The 17,456-nt window shown below is 40.5% G+C and overlaps 1 protein-coding gene across 4 annotated transcripts in view; it reads left to right on the top strand.

The window, feature by feature from the left end:
- Window positions 1-3,444: 3,444 nt before the first annotated feature.
- Window positions 3,445-17,456, top strand: part of kcnd2 (potassium voltage-gated channel, Shal-related subfamily, member 2) — a 128,088-nt gene continuing 114,076 nt past the window's right edge. For 2 of the 4 annotated variants that reach the window (XM_051890069.1, XM_051890072.1), the window contains exons 1-2: window positions 3,453-5,336; window positions 5,613-6,801. In XM_051890069.1, the coding sequence (XP_051746029.1) occupies window positions 5,690-6,801 (1,112 nt within the window). In that variant the 5' untranslated portion in view covers window positions 3,453-5,336; window positions 5,613-5,689. Of the gene's footprint in view, window positions 5,337-5,612; window positions 6,802-17,456 lie in introns of all 4 variants that reach the window. The other 2 variants (XM_051890071.1, XM_051890070.1) reach the window with 2 other exon arrangements.

Genomic DNA, 17,456 nt, shown 5'->3' with positions numbered 1-17,456 from the left:
AACTGTCAAATACACACAAGGTTATGTCAAAAACACACAAAGTTCACATAAACACATGGTTATGTCTGTTAATGTAAACAGCAGGGAAAGAAGTCGCATGTAGATCTGTTTATTAAAGTGACAGCAGTGTAATATACAGTAGGCTACCTACTGCTTTATATGCTGAACCAAACAACAAAAGAAAAAAGAAAATCACTCACTGCTCTTGATTGAATAACTTTAATAAGAATGCATTTCTTATTTGAATGAGATAAACATGGCGGACCGTGTACAGCTCACTCAGAGGAGGAGCTAAGCTAATAGGGCAGATTGTTGCCAGTCATGGGCGGGGCTTCCCCCTACTCTTATGTAAGAGTAAGGGGAAATCTGAAACCACTCATTTGGAGAGACTGTTTATGATTTATGGGGATTATAAAAAAAGTAATGGGTGGATTTTTACCATTATAGGCTGGTTGTTTATACAAACTGTGGACACACATCTGTGTTCAAAAACCTTATAAAAGTGAATTTTGCATAACAGGTCACCTTTAAAGGGACAGTTCACTCAAAAATGGAAATTGTCATTTACTCACCCTTGAGTCGTTCTAAACCTGTAGTACAACATGTTCCTGGATCAACATCTTTGTTGATCCTGGAACAACATTCCAAACAACCAATCAAATTTGAGGGATAAGTTTACAGTTTATGTCAAGTTTTGGCTTACAACCAGGGTTAGGTGCTTCTAAATCATTTCCCTCTGATTTTAAGGATAACTTATTACCCATAAAAAGTTTAGGGGTAGGGGTAGGGATAGGACTAAATTTTCGGAAAGGAATGTTGTTCCAGGATCAACAAAATATGTTGATCCAGGAACATGTCTTAGCAAAATCACAGTGAAAGTATGACTTTCTTTCTTGTGTGAACATAATTTTATTTATTTATTTATTTATTTTTTGAAGAATGTTTCTATTGTTTTTGTCCAAATAATGAAAGTCAATGGGGTCCAACAACCCCATTGGACCCTATTAACTTTCATTAGATGGACAAAAAAAGAAATTTCAAATATTATTTTTTGTGATCCACAGAAGAAAGTAAGGTTTAGAATGACATGAGGGTGAGTAAATGATGACAGAATCTTCATTTATCATTTATATGAAGAAACATTTATTTAGTCAAGTCCAAATGGTCCTGACTGGTACTATTTATGCACCTGCCCATAGACCCAAATAAACCCCTTTCAATCATTATTTTTGATTCAATGCTACATTCCCCCAGGCATAACATGACTAGCAAAATAATGTTTGGCCTAAGAGAAGTTTCAACATAATAAATGTTGAAAAGCTCCACATCAACTTTGCAGAATTTCAAATACACTGATCAGGCAGTCAGTTAAAGTCATATCCAACTCCCATGCATGCTGAAATAACCCTTTTGATGTCTTCGTGGTCCAGTCTCCAATGATGAGGATCATTTCTAATAAGCATGTCTCTGTGGTTTGACCTCCAGCGTAAAGACTTTGAATAAAGATGCTCCATTTCATTTTCTGTATAGATTAATAAGTGTCTATTCAGCTGTGGTCTGACACTTATACCGGCTGCCGTGGGCCGATGCAGCACATCTAACCCGAGCTCAAAGGTCCATTGCCGATTCAGAGTGTTAACCCCAGTGGGAAAGTTAGATGTTCTAAATTTCGACTGAGGTGTGAGTTTTGTCATGCTAAGGCGATGAACTGTAGGGTTGCAGATTCTCCAGAGTGGCGTGCAAACGCATGGATCAACACTGTCAGGTTTAGCTCACGGGACTGGAATAGATGTGACTGGTAACCATGGTGACACCGGCGCCTGTCATATTTTGGCGCCATTTCTCTAACAACCCGAGGCAGGGAAATGCTCTGAACAAAAGTCACTAAATTGACTACGATGGCACTGAACACTTCTATTCTGGTTCATTCAGTTTAAAACACTGTGCGAGGCCACGGTACAGAATGCTCAAATTAGGGAATCCTGTTAGCTTTGAAAATGAATTAAGTTTGCCACGGTGTGGTTTTGTGCAAAGGCGAGTGTGGGATGCCCGTGACATTCCTAAAGTAGATTTGCTTTTCTTGAAGGAAGTAGCAGTGCTTGTAAGGCAGCTAAAGAAAAGTTCTGTTTAATTAAAATGCTGCATCACAGCCATTTCGATGGTCAGAAGGTCAAAGTATTATTTTATATGGGATTTGAATGTGTTTCAACACTGTTAAGGGTAAACTAAGCCAGAACAGATAAAAATGTTTGAATGGTTTTCAAACAGGGTTTGTTTAACAGGGTTTTATACACATTATGATCACGCTCTTATTCACGCAAATGCTTTTAAACCATTAAAGCGCCACAAGACAAACAAGAACGCGCTGTCTGTGAAGGTCACACACACGACTTTCTGTGTGCACAGAAAGACGCGCGCCTGCATCGAGTTCTGGTTCGCGGTTGAACAAACAATAACACACACAATGATGCCAAAATGCCTGTTTTGTCGAGTATCCTCATAAGAGCAGTCTTAAATTAATTAAATAATATCTTAAATGACCTTAAAAGAGATGAGATGAGATGAGATGCGCGTCAAAACCGCTTCATATCCGGCAGCGGCAGCTCTTAAAGTCACAGCAGCCTAATAAACCAGTCGCTGTTATTGTCATTATTGTCAAAGAACAAAGGTAACCGATAAACTGTAGCTTTAATAAGGATTATTATATACAATTTATGCAGTGAAGACTGTAAAGTGTTTAACTTAATTTATTCAATTTCTGTATATTTCCTACCTGTTAAACAGGTAAATATGACATTCATTATAATGGGTTTATGTGAAGAATGTTTTAAGTTTACTTAAACTAAAAGTTGTTATTTTTTAAAGCCTAATATATGTTGAAATTGATAGCTTTTAGTTATACTGTAATGTTGAATGTCTATAATTAATGTAAAAAAAAAAAAAAAAAAAAAAAATCAATTTCATAGAGACAGTACCAGTACTAGTATCAGTGATACTGGCCTTTATTTATATATAAAAAATGCAATTTAAACAAATATTTAAAATATACTGCTTTTGTATCTAAAATAATTTGGAAATTGTGAGATTTCCAAATTAATGTATAAATAAACTGTGAAATTATTACAATATAAAAATATTTTTAAAAACTCCAATGTTTTTAATCGCGATTAATTAGTTTATTTTTTTAATCGATTGACAGCACTAATATGTATATATATATATATATATATATATATATATATATATTAAAAATGTACCCTTTTTGTTAACTTGTTGAAAGGATAAGCTTGTAAAAGTTGATAATAAAATAGGAAGTGACTTCCTTGTTTTCCTGCCATGTTGTATGTTGTAGAAAGGGTTCAGAAAATGTTATTTATTGTAGATTCCACAATTTTAAGAAATGTTCCTTTTTTTAGTAAAATGGTGTAAAATGTGGGACAGTTTATACAGCCTAGCGTTTTTGATCCTTAAAATGAGTTTATTCAGTGCTGTTGATAAAATGCTTTTTATACCAGAAAATAGTTTATCTAAAATATCGAATCAATCTCAAAGATTTATCTTAATCAACTTTAATCTTATTTTCTAGCTGGCTATAGCATGAAGCGAAAAACAAGGTGTGAACAGAATGTGCATTACGTGGTTTGTGCTGAAATGCAACAAAAGTGAGAATATTTAAGGATTATCAATACAGATCTGCATTTCAAACACTGTAACAAAGGGGAAAAGAAAGAAAGGAAATAAACCCTAAAGATAATGGAAATTGGCTATAAGCACTTGAATCGCGATGCCAATAATCAATAAGGCGGCAGTGCAACTGTGGTTGGTCGCTGTCCATGGTGCTGAAAGAAAACCAGCTCTAGCAAGGCTTTGAGATCAAAACCCTTTATTTTTCTCTCGCAACATTTAATCTGTGATACGTCTACGTGACTAATTTGGAAGGCAATTGAGAAGAGGGAGGCCCTGCGCCAGGATATTCATCACGGGGGCGCGCAGACAAACACGCATGGCGCTCTGAGCTGCCGCAGCTGTTTTGGTTCACGAGCTTAAATCGGTTTTGACAAAGTCGATTTTGTCAGAAGCTGCGCCGACTGGGTTATTATCTCAGAAATCACAGTCCATAAGTTAAAAAAAAAAAAACCAAAACATAGTTTTGTCCGAATCTATTCGATTATTATTTCTAATTTCAGTGAACAATTTTGTTTTAAGTATATATTTGTTTATTATTTAAGTATATATGTTTTGGTATAATGCCCCAGTCGATGCAGTTCCTCACAAAATATATATAAAATGAACATAAAAAAAATGTCACGTAGGCCTACAGCATTTCTCCTTTTATCGTCTCGGACATCCTTATTTGTCATTGACCCATGTATAGAGAGCTGCAACATAGATAATCTCATTTTGAGCTTGCTGATTGTGTTTGTCACAGTAAGAGACCTTCGCATGACTCGAATCCGTTCGCTCTTACAGGTCTGATCTTCCCTCACCTCTGAAAACTGTCTCCATCTAGCGGCTTCCCCCACTGCACATATAACAGCGCTGAATGTGTGAATCGATAACCTGAGACGTAAAAATATCCGCAGCGCTTTCCTCCCAGTCTCTGAGCACGTCATTCAACACTTCACTGAGTTCCAGCGAAACTCTATTTAATAATATTTCAAAGAAAGCCACTGAATAAATTTACACAATGCGCTCTATAGGATGTTCGTTTTTCCTTTTATAAGAGAGACAAATACTAAGCATTTAAACGTAACACTACTCATGGTACATTATGCACCATTCACACAGGCTGTGTTACATTCATATGTGTTAACCGATGCCCGTAGCACGTGACACGCCTCCAATGCGCCGTGAGCAGAAGCAACTTGGGCTCCACCGCAGACTCACAGATCTTCGTCGGTAGCGGATGAAGCAACTTCCAGCGAATCATTTGTTGCGGGTTCACTTTTTGTTCGGGTTACAGGCAGACCTTGCGAAACAGTTCTCGGGTCATTGGATTATATTTAACAGAAGCGGATAGGAAAGTGACATTCTCTGCTTTTGAAACACAGAGCGCGCACTCGCCAGGGTGGTCTTCTCTTCCTATGAAAGGACCACTGTGGCAGGTTTCTCCAGTGTGAAACACAAAAGCTTTAGCCGGTAAAAAGGATGTCCTTGGACTACGCAAATCCTCTACCTGACTTCTAAACTTGTTGCATTTGCTCTAGAACACCTCCGAGAGCGCATTTCGGATACTTATTTATGTGTAACGGCGGAACAGCGATTCAAAGTGGACTATAACTGATGATCTGTGTGTAAAAAACTGCACTTTTGCATCAAAATCCATTTATGAGGAGGTGAGTTATTTCTCTTGGTCATGAGCAATGGGTTACACTGTAAAAAAAAAATAGTTGCGGTGCATTCTCAGCCATTCATGTTTGAGCGAAAAGGCGGTCTTTTTTACGCATGCATACATACACCACCATTCCTTTCTGCACTCACTGTAATTCCACCTTGCCATTCGACCGCTTTGATCTTGATAAATAATATGGCATTGTGCAATGTTCTGCTAGGCGCGAGAAATAGTCTTCCTTGAACTTTACATGAAGTGATTGCGCATTGTGTCTCTCCAGATGTCCTTTCTGTTCGTGCCGGATCTGTGAGCGCAAAGCCTGCTTCAGTCTCACCGGGTCGCGCACATTGGGTCAGCATGGCAGCCGGAGTCGCCGCGTGGCTACCGTTCGCGCGCGCCGCGGCCATAGGATGGATGCCCGTGGCGAGCGCACCGATGCCGCCGCCTCCACGAGAAAAGAGGCGAGGTCAGGACGGCCTGATCATCTTGAATGTCAGCGGCACTAGGTTTCAAACTTGGCGGAATACTTTGGAGAGGTACCCTGACACCTTACTAGGAAGCACAGAGCGCGACTTCTTCTTCCACGAGGAAAGCAACGAGTACTTTTTCGACCGCGACCCGGACATCTTCAGGCACATCCTCAACTTCTACCGAACCGGGAAGCTGCACTACCCTCGCCACGAGTGCATCTCCGCCTATGACGAGGAGCTGGCCTTCTTCGGCATCATTCCTGAGATAATAGGGGACTGCTGTTATGAGGAGTACAAAGATCGCAGGAGGGAGAACACGGAGAGGATTCAAGACGATGAGGAGAACGACAACAGCAAAGATATGGTGCCGCCGGATATGTCGTTCCGCGAGTCCATGTGGCGCGCGTTTGAGAACCCGCACACGAGCACCATGGCGCTGGTGTTCTATTACGTCACGGGCTTTTTCATCGCCGTCTCCGTTATGGCCAATGTGGTGGAGACGGTCCCGTGTGGCAGCGCGCCAAACCGGGCGAAGGAGATCTCGTGCGGAGAACGCTACGCCCTCGCGTTCTTCTGTTTGGATACGGCCTGCGTCATGATCTTCACTGTTGAGTACCTGCTGCGTCTGGTCGCCGCGCCCAGCAGGTACAAGTTTGTCAAGAGCGTCATGAGCATCATCGACGTGGTGGCCATCATGCCTTACTACATAGGCCTGGTCATGACGGACAACGAGGACGTAAGCGGGGCCTTCGTCACCCTCAGGGTCTTCAGGGTCTTTCGGATTTTCAAATTTTCGCGGCACTCCGCGGGACTGCGCATCCTGGGGTACACGCTCAAGAGCTGCGCGTCCGAGCTGGGCTTCCTGCTCTTCTCGCTCACCATGGCCATCATCATCTTTGCTACCGTTATGTTCTACGCAGAGAAGGGCTCCTCCGCCAGCAAGTTCACCAGCATACCGGCGGCTTTCTGGTACACCATCGTCACCATGACAACGCTGGGGTGAGTCGATGTTGTTGTGATGCGCAAACTTGGGGAATGAGCGTGTGCGCATGTTCTTCTGTCATGACTGCTTCAAAGCAGCCTTTTTACACCAAAGCGTGAAAAGTTGAGCTGGAGACATCAAGGGCAGGGGAGATCAATAAAAGTGATATAAATCAAAGAAATAGACTCCCTCTGTCTCTCTCCTCCCTCTGGCCGGTGAGACAGAGGCTGTCCGTTACTGCCTCATTGCTTGAAAAGACAAGATCTATACAGTTATTTAATTTAATTGATTTTTTCTGCAATATTTAGTGCCATATGCACACACATCACAAGTACTGTCTATAAAAAGTTATTTTATTTAAAAAGCAAACAAACTTTTTTTTGTAGTTTATATACTTTTTAATTTTCTATTCTATTTTCTATTGCAGTTTTATTAATAAATGAAATAACATTTTTATATTATTAAATAGTTTATAATGTATTTTACTTAAAAAGTATTTATATTTATAATAAATTTGATTGTATATATAGATAGCACACGTACGTCTGCAAGATGTCTGTTAAAGATCACTTCATCTTCATCAAACATCTGATAGACGTCTTTAAGATGTCAGTTTTACATACATTCTAAATTATAAACATCTTAAAGACATTTTACATCTAACAGGAAACATCCTACAGACGTATTGCAGATGAGCAAACACTCTATATAAATACATATTCCAGATGTAAACACGCACATCAAATAGATGTCTCTGAGTTGTATGTGTGCTATAAAATATATAAAAACCTTCAGTAATATGTTAATGAACATTAGATTAATAATGAATATCAATTTGGCTGTGACATCTGTGTGAATGCCTGTACACTGCATTTGATCAGTTTCTGACAGTTTAGGAAATGAGATTTTAGAGTTTTTAATAACATTTCTCTCTTATATCTCTGAATTTAATCACTGTAAAGGAGAAAGTGTGTATCTGTCATATGACACCTTACAAGTGAGCACAGACTCTTCCGTCCTTTGGAAGCCTTGCTTGCTTATAACTAACCATCTCAATACGCCTTTGGCAGAATGTAGTAATTTCCACACAGTCAATGAACACAGAGAGACATAGCTGATTCATGTGACATTAAGCACTGAAGGCGATTACAATAATGCATTGCCTATTGATGTGTTATTCATTCATTAATCCCATCACTCGACACCTCAGCAGGGCTTCTCTGAGCCTCCCACCTGTGCTGAACGGGTGCTCTCCATGGTGCTGAATCTGCCCGCCGCATGTTGCGGTCACCCCACGGCTGCACTCTGCTGCTCGGGAGACGACCAAGTCTTTACTGGCGGGCCGACACGGTCCTGAGTCACACTCGAGGGGATTAATCAAGCCGCATGCTCCAGTACACATCCCGTGCTTTGATCGGCACGCCTTTGAAGTGCATTACTGTGTGTGTCATAACGTGTACTGCGAGCGTCAATTTGACGCCTGTGCCTGGCTGATATGATGCACATTTCAGACGTAAATGTGATTGGTTTTGGAGTTTTTAGTTTTGAATTGGGACTTGTAGTTCAACAATGTGTGGTTCACAGCAACTGTCTGCTTCTCTTTATATATGACTTCATGTGTAAATATATAGTAACTGTGACTGTTGTCTTTGACACAAGAAATGTCAGAAGTTCCTCCTTTAGACACTATGAATCTTTAATAATAACAAAATGAGGTTGTCAGAGGTTGTGCATGTCCCTGTGATATATAAAGAGTTCGAATCATTCTCATTTCCCCTCTACTTTCCTGTCAGGTCTACATTGTCCTATAAAGAAAATATGAGGTTTGGAGACAGCAGGAATGAAGGGGGGGAAAGAGATCCAGTATGAGTGAGAGAAAGAGCATATCGGCACATCTTATTGTGTGCAATTTGTGTCCTGCCGTTTCTTGCCTGTCAAATCGGATGACATCAATGAGAAAATGAAATTACGGGCTGACGCTCAACACTGTCTTAATGTTAGGAACGCTGTGTGTGTGTGTGTGTGTGTGTGTTTGGGAGAGATGATGACTTGTTGGAGCCAGCTGGTTATGAACTGTCTTCCAAACAGACCCACAGCTGCAGGGCTTCAGTGATGCAGCCCATATACTCATCTCCTCTCTCTGCAGGCAGGCATGCTGTTCCTCATTTCAGATTTTATTGCATTGCCTCAGTGAGCCCATCAAGAGGAGCACGCAGGGGGGCTGTCGCTACAGCAGAGATCTGACCTGGTAAAGTCAAGTTCATCCTGTGATGAGCAATAGCCAAAGCTTGGGATATGAAATCGGGCTCTGTCTTAAGACTATTTCATGTTTGAGTGGCTACAGTTTGATCTGAAAAAGAAACAAATTTCCCCTTATAGATGTCACAGAGAGAGTGGGGTAAGGAGAAACCTTGCCTCTTAGGCTTGAGATCTCATCCTCTCGTTGTCCTTTACTTGTTGAGTTCATCCATTACTCCTTTGTCATGTCTGAAATCGTATTCCCTTCCCATTTCTCCTTAAACACACACTTGAGTGAGAGGCCAGTCCAGGCATTGCTAAACGACTTTACCTGCACTGATTGAACAAGAGCCTGGCTCTCTAAAGGTATGCATCACTTTTTAATGCCTCATTTCCCAGACTGGATGACAGGGATGGATCCGCGGCTCAGAGAGCAAGGGGAAGGATTTACACGAGGGGGGTGCTTTAGATTACGCAAACCTGGTTTTGGGTTTGGATTATTAGTAATGAAGCCATGTGATGTTCCTTCACCAAAGTGCAACTGAAGTTTGAGAACATTTTGACTATCAGTGAGGTTTTACTGAGATAAAAGCCAGCACTGAAGTGAAAGTCACGCTTGCTAGATTATACTCAACCCTCAGGCGTCTTCAATCTGTCCGCATGAGAATGATTGAGAATTTTAATTATCCGTAAAGATAACCTCTATCGTGCGGAACTCCACATAAGATACCTGAATGCCTCAGCCAGCTTTAGCTCTCAAAGTTATGGATATACGCACCAGGGACTGCTGCTCATCTCTGTCTCATTTTGATCTAGATGAAGTGGCTTCTTTTATCTCTGGCTATGCTTAAAGTATGCATAGCGCTTTACTGTCTGGTAATGTAAGATATGTCTGTTATCTTGGCTAATATAATTGGCCTCATGATGGTGAGAACAGAAACTGCGTGGATGTTCTTTCAAACCTGGCTCAGAAGTTCCAGAATTATTTATTCAACAATATGTCACAATGTTTACTCGAGTATTTAAACGTACAGTAACTGCAATCCTGACCATAGCTGCGTTTCCACCTCAGAAGGAACTTTCCTGAACTAAGGACTTTGGGGTTGTACTTATTGTCTAAATGTCTAAAAAGTTCTGGGTAAAAATCCCTCCCTTAGAAAGTCCCTTCTCACGAGGTAGTACTTTTTCAAAGAACTTTTGGGGGTGGGACTTGGGCGCTGAACATGCTAATCGGTTGAGTTCACTTTAGACCGCAATGGAAAGGCAAGGGGCTTTCGCATCGGAGGAACCTATAATAGTTCCTAGAACTATTGGCGGAAGTACCCGGATTTTGCAGTGTTCACACCACAGGAACTTAGAATAATTTTTAAGTTCCCTTAGAACGTCCCTGCTCATGATGTAGTACTTTTTCAAAGAACTTTTGGGGGTGGGACTTGGGCACTGAACATGCTAATCGGTTGAGTTCACATTAGACCGCAGTGGAAAGGAACCTTTCGCATCGGAGGAACCTATAATAGTTCCTAGAACTATTGGCGGAAGTACCCGGATTTTGCAGTGTTCACACCACAGGAACTTGGAATGATTTTAGTTCTAGGAACTCAATAAGCTCCTACTTCAGAGTAGGGTCTAAAACAGCACTATAGGAACTACCAGTGACGTAAGTGTATGTTGATTGGCTGAACGCACACGAAACACCTGCACCACCCATTTTCAAAAAAGCCATGTACACACACAGTTTATAGCATATATATCAACTCCACAAACTCTACGAACATGGAAAACAATGATAGATGGACCTCTCGAGTTAAGGAGAAAATTCTACGCAACTTTGGACCAAGCGAAACATGATTATGTATTTCTACTCAGCTAGTGACATTGGATATCAGCCACATGGCAAACACTAATACTTTTTCATATACGGTCTTTCATTGTATAACAGTTCTATCTATTACCATATTAGACAGCCTATTAAATAAATTGTAAACTAATGAAGATGGAGAATGTGAGCGCGGTGTGCTAAGACTCTAGCATTCTTAGTGGCGTCAAAATAAAAGTCACAACAACAAGCGCAGTTTACATCTCTTCATAGTTCCTACTGGCGGTGCGAATGCATCCAGCAAAATGGCCCTAGAAGAACTATTAGTTCTTGAGGAACCACCCTGGAGGCTAGTTCTTAGAACTACCTGGTGCAAAAGCCCCTGCAAACAGCAACAGGTCTGGGGGAAAAAGTTCCTGGGACAAATTGTTCCGTGTAATTTTGGTGGAAACGCGGTTAATGACATACCTTTAGACCAGGGGTGTCCAATCCTGCAAGGTTTAGCTCCAACACACCTGCTTGAAAGTTTTTAGAGATCCTAGATACCTTGATTATCTGGTTAAGGTGTGTTTAATTAGGGATAGAGCTAAACTCTGCTGGACTGTGGCCCTCCCGGAGCAGGATTGGATACCCCTGCTTTAGACTCATTTGATGAAGTGACAGAACAAATCCATTCATTGACTCTAATTTGCCTGTAATCCGGCATCAACATTCAACCCTCACTGAGTTCTGCTCTTCCCAAATGGGAATGCGCAGAGCCGAGAGGGAGGAGACAAGGGATGGGACGTGACTTTGGTTCACAGCACGAATGGCCTCCGCTTCACTGGCCCCTATCGCCTCTTTAATGGACTCATTTTCTGGCATAGGCTGATTTTGCCCAGCTCAATTAAATCAGCGGCATTTTAATTGGCTTATGCACTGTCAAACGGGATCTATTAAGTGAGCAGCTGTCAGAGCTGAAGACATGCAGATATGAGTGTGAGGGAGAGAAAGAACGGTGAAGAGGGGTAAATACATCAGCTTTAAAGCACTCGGGTACAATGATAATGTCTTGTAAATGAAATGCCCCCACGATCCTCTACAGTACCCATCATTCTTTTCACTGAAATGCTCTTCTCTCAGTTCATTCTCCCATCTTCCAGTCCTTTTTTATCCTCTCACCCCCCTTCTCCTACGAGGTTATGAAGGCACATAAAGAGTCCTACCGAGAGGTTGTAAAGAGATTGATGGAGTAATGTGGAGAGTCTATTAAACTCTCTGAAGTCACCCCGCATCAGGTCAGTTAAGGCCAGAGGCTTCAACGCCCTCCAGCTATGTATCCCCTCCCCGGGATATGTCACACAGAATGGCGATTTGGTGGATTAATCTTCGATATTCATTGTGCTCACCGCAGGTTAAGCAATAGACTTAATTTCTTTTAAGGGAAAAGATCATGAGTTCATAGTGCATGACCGAAGGCTTTGGTGTGGTTTTCAACACTCTGAATAGAGCGAAAGGTTGTTTCTTTGAGAGGTCATGCCAACAGGGTTGTAGTAAGGTCAGGCCATGGTACAACATGTGAAAGGGACTCATTATTGTGTCTGTAAGAGCATGCCGGTGTGGGGTTACCCTGATTAGCACAACTTGACCAGGCATCACACAGCAAGAGCACTGCCCTGGAGAAATGCAATGATGCAGGTTTATTATTGATGATCCCGGGCCACTCAGATGCGTCCACCTAAGACACAACTGGAAAGACTTAATGCCCCTGTTCTGGTGTAACCTATAGTGCATTGTAAGTGATCCACATGTCACAGGTAACTGTTAACAATTGTATTTTGTTTAAAAAAAAAAGCACAAACCAAAACAGAATGGTGCAGAATATATTCGCCTTCGTCATTCTCCCCATAAATGCCGGGCTCATGGAAACCCCAAACGGGTTTTAACATACATGGTCGTAACATACACCCAGACCATAACACTGGGCTCATTAAAGGAACAGTTCATCCTAAAATTCTGTTGTTCCAAACCTGTATGACAATGAAAAACCTCATTGGCTTTCACTGCTTTTGTGTTACACAGAAGAAAGGAAGTCATATTGGTTTTGAACCATGAGGGTGAGTAAAAGTTTCCTTTTTGGGTGAACTATCCACTACTAAACACTTTAGGTGAGAATCATTGTTTGAAGTTGTCCATTTGGCCACAAATAACCTCCTCTGGCTTGTGGGCCCACAATGTTTCACAGAGGTCCGGTTTATGATTGTTGCATTCCCCTAATGTAATACGTATTTCATTTAATGGTTGCAGAGAAGAAAAGAGTGTTTTGACCAACATTTTTTGTTCCACAGATGCACATGACATGTTTCATGGCTCAAATAGGAGCACAAGAGAAAAGCTGTATTTGAAAGATTTACACAGTGGCACAGCCACAGGGAAATAAAGAGCCTAGAATGAGGTAATTAAAGGCTCTTTGTCATGTGGAATAACCCCTGTGGTGTTGCTGTAGAGGCGCTAACTCTATTCATCCATCCATTTCATACTCGCGCTATTACTCCACACCGAGAGGCTAATTGGACTAGCATCTCTCTCCTTAACTCTCGTTCTGTGTCTCTCTCTTTCTCAACTATCTTTTTTCTTCCTCATCCCTTCTTTTACTTCACATTTTTATTCACTTTCTCTCTCTGTCTTCGCTCGGGATACATTCGCCTTCTCTGTGATGGTTCAAACACCATAAAAATGCATTGAAAGTGGAACATTCTCTCCTCAGATGGCTGCCTTTAATCACTTGAATGTAACGGACAGAGGGCTTTCTTCCCCCTCCTCTTCCAATTAAGTATGTTTTTTTTTTTCATTTGGGTTTTTTAATTACTTGGCCTGTCTAGAAAAAAAAGCAGTGGTAGCAGTAATGGTACTGGCATTGCAAGTTTTAAGTGCTTTAAATCACACACACACACGCCTTGGCACACATCAAAATATTAAAAATCAAAATACGTCCTTGTTCAGTGGCTGCTCGAAACGACAGATATTGTGAGAGTGAGTGGAATGTAAAACTTCAAAAGTATAGACCCTTTTTCCCCATGATGATTAATGTTCGCTTGAATGAGATCCAGGATTGAGATGCTGGAATCACATCAGCTCTATGTTTAGACAAATTCACATTCAGATACAGGGGATTAGTGACACTACAACTTTTAGAAGTTTCACTTTTTGTTCCCCATCCCCACGTTTTTTTGCTAGATACATTTTTAGACAGCTGCATTTAACCCTGTACTAATGTCTTTTTAACCTTTGGTTAAGGTTATTTTTAACCCATAAAAGGTAAAAAAAAAAAAATTAAGGTAGTTTTTAACCCTTAATATCTTGTTCCTTGTTTTAGACTGTTCATACTTGACACTGTATATCCAACCCGATCTCACAGCAATTTATACATATTTTACGAGGTGGCTAATTCGTATGAATTTGTATGACCTCACTTGAACAAATTTGTATGATTTGTGGAAAATCATACATATTTTACGAGGCGGCTAATTCGTAGGAATTCATATGAAGGACCACCCTTAACCCTGCCCCTAAACACTACAACTTTTAGAAGTTTCACTTTGTGTTCCTGATCCCCACAATTTTTTTGCGAGATACAATTTTAGATGACTACATTTAACCCTGTACTAATGTCTTTTTAACCCCTGGTTAAGGTTATTTTTAACCCATAAAAAGTATAAAAAATAAAAATAACCCTTAATATCTTGTTCCATGTTTTAGACTGTTCATACTTGATACTGTATATCCAACTCGATCTCATGGCAATTCGTACATTTTACGAGGTGGCTAATTCATACGAATTCGCATGACCTCACTCAAACGAATTTGTATGATTTGTGGAAAATCGTACGTATTTTACGAGGTGGCTAATTAGTAGGAATTTGTACGAAGGACCACCCCTAACCTCACCCCAAAACCTACTCATCACTGGGGTCTAGGCAAATCGTACAAGTGAGGTCATACAAATTTGTACGAATTAGCCACCTCGTAAAATACGTACAAATTGGTAGTGAGATAGCGTTGGTATATCTTTGGCGCCACAGTTTGGGGTTACCGTGGGGCTTTGTAACGTACGTAAGGCTATCCCCCTTTAAACCATAAGAGATGTTTCAAACTTGCAATTTTTAAAGATTCCTTAACCCAGGGTTTTACTTTTGTCACAGCAAAAAGGCGTAAAAAAAATGTAAAATGTCAACTTTAGACCAACAGAAGCCCACCACACACCTTCAGATCATTCTTCCGCTCAAGTCCACATACAAGCACAGTCTTGATCCCCCATATTTGCTAGATCCAACCTCATTTTATTAATCTGTCAATCAGAAGCACAAGCACAAACGTGGAATTCTTCCCTATTCCACGGCTCATCTCCTCTCGTTCTACGTGTCTGTTATCTTCTCCAGGTCATGACTGATTTGGTTTGTGTGTAATTAAGATTGTGGACTGCTATTTCCTATTATTTTGCTCTGTGTGTGTTTCCTGTGCAGTGCTCTGGTCTGCACTGGACTAATTGAATTAATGCATTCATCTGTGTAGCGCTTTCTTTTTCCTGTTTCTCTTTTATTTTTTTCACCCCAAAGCAGAATAATTCAAAAATTCATGAAGACACCTTGAGAAGTCCTGGATGAATGTATTGATTTGATCCTCTGTATTGAAAGAGAGTGAGCGAGAGTGTGTGTGTTTTGAAGTGAAAATTATAATGAATTGGCTGAAATTCAAAAGGGAGTTGGAGTGTTTTGCTAAAGCCTGCTAATAGCAGAAACAGAGTGAAGTAGGGTGGTGAATATAAATTTGGCCTTTCATATGGAGATCTCCTGTGATAGACGGACGTGTCTTCATTACAGCCCTGCTGAATGGTGTTTAAAGACAGCAGGAGAGACGGCCATCCATCTAGAGTTGGCTTTTTGTCAGTGTACATTGATTATGCCTCACTAGGTACAGAAGAGATGACCTGCTAAAACTGATCTGAAAGCAGCCTTTAACAGCTTGCAAACATGCTCACAGCATGCAGAAAGACACGAGAAAGACAAACTGAGAATCAATGAGCCTGCAGTATCCTGCACCTGTGTGCGTGTGTTTCTGAACTCACTCCCTTTAGACCTTTTAACTTGACCCATTTTCACAAAATCTTTTCATGCAATGCCACAGATGTTGATTTAATAATTTTGCTGGATGATATATTGTAAATGTTCCATTTTCCTAAGAAGTTGTAAGAGGTGCCAGGTAGCCAGGTATTTAAATATATATAGAGACTATTGCAAGTAATTTATCCATTAAAACCTCATCTGTTCTCGCCAGCTAGAGTGTCTCTAGTACAAACAGTGCAGAATTAGCTTTTAAAGTAATATTATGTTTGAGATATAGTAATAGAGACACTTGCCTTAAACAATTTTCCAGTTTTTACATGTTGATCTTTCATGCATATGTGCAGCCTATTGTTAAGTTGTGTCATTTAGACATATTTCTTTCTTAACTGACCTTTCAGTGCTGACTTTATCTTTTTTGTGAACATACAGCTGAATGTTGCTTGTCTGTTTGGAGTTTGCTTTGCGTTATGTTATCAGGGAGTTATGTTATTCTGGTAGAGAGCTGCTGTACAGTCAGTCTAAACAGATCACTTGCATACATTTTTTGCTGTCAGTGTGAATCTGAAGCAGGCCGGCAGGGAGGCCTTTGTTGGTCTTTACGATTTGGACTCAAATGGAGTGAATCAGTGGGAGGATACCATGTAACTGCTGCAAGTCAGGCAGAACACTAGGGGGGACACTGATTTTACGGTTTGTGATACAAACACTTGAATAGGCCATTACACACCTTATGACACACCTGTCTCTCTTTTCCTTATTGTCGCTTTATTTTTCCTCATTTTCCTTCTGTTGTTCTTTCTTTGCTTTAAGGCACAATCAATTTTTCAGCTCAAATTGGAGCACCCACAGACTGAAAAGTCAGCAGTGCTAATGCAAAATCCCAAACATTTCCCATTTTAGATTTATTTGTCTGTCTTACAGCAATGTTCTGGGTTCAATACTGCAATTTGACACGTTAGAATCTGTAAAAATTGTGTGCAATGGACTGTTCCTGGAGTTTAGATTGTTTAACATGCACATTTTTCCAATTAAACAATGTGTTATTTGAGCTTTAAAGTTTCTAAATTGACCTTTTAGCTGTGCTACTACAGTTCTAGGTGGTTTTGCGTAATTCATTTGGGTGTTTTTACAGTAATAACAGTCTAGTGACCAGGTTTACATGGTCTTGACTGGAATCCAAGAATAAATTTAGCACTATTCTTGTGTTCACACGTTTAATCTTGTTGCTATACTTTAAAATAGTGTGTATTTTAACTTTTTTACCAGTTCCCTATAGATGGATCCACTGTAAGTACATTACTGCACACATGGTTGTTTTATTTGTTTTTAACAAAAAGTACTCAAAGAGGATGTGTTCAATATGTTCTATATCCTTCCCTATACCTCAAGATAATTTTAGAACTGGGAAAGCGCACACGGGAATACTTCTCAGGTGACTGGGTTCAGAGAAACACAAGCTGTATTGGTAAACTAACAGGTCTCATTACATTACAGCTCAGTGTCCTGTACTTTAAAC

The sequence above is a fragment of the Ctenopharyngodon idella genome, chromosome 4, assembly GCF_019924925.1.
Source record: "Ctenopharyngodon idella isolate HZGC_01 chromosome 4, HZGC01, whole genome shotgun sequence".
Classification (NCBI taxonomy): Eukaryota; Metazoa; Chordata; class Actinopteri; order Cypriniformes; family Xenocyprididae; genus Ctenopharyngodon; species Ctenopharyngodon idella.
The sequence above is the reverse complement of the archived record's forward strand: the minus strand, read 5'-3'. Positions and strand labels throughout refer to the sequence as shown.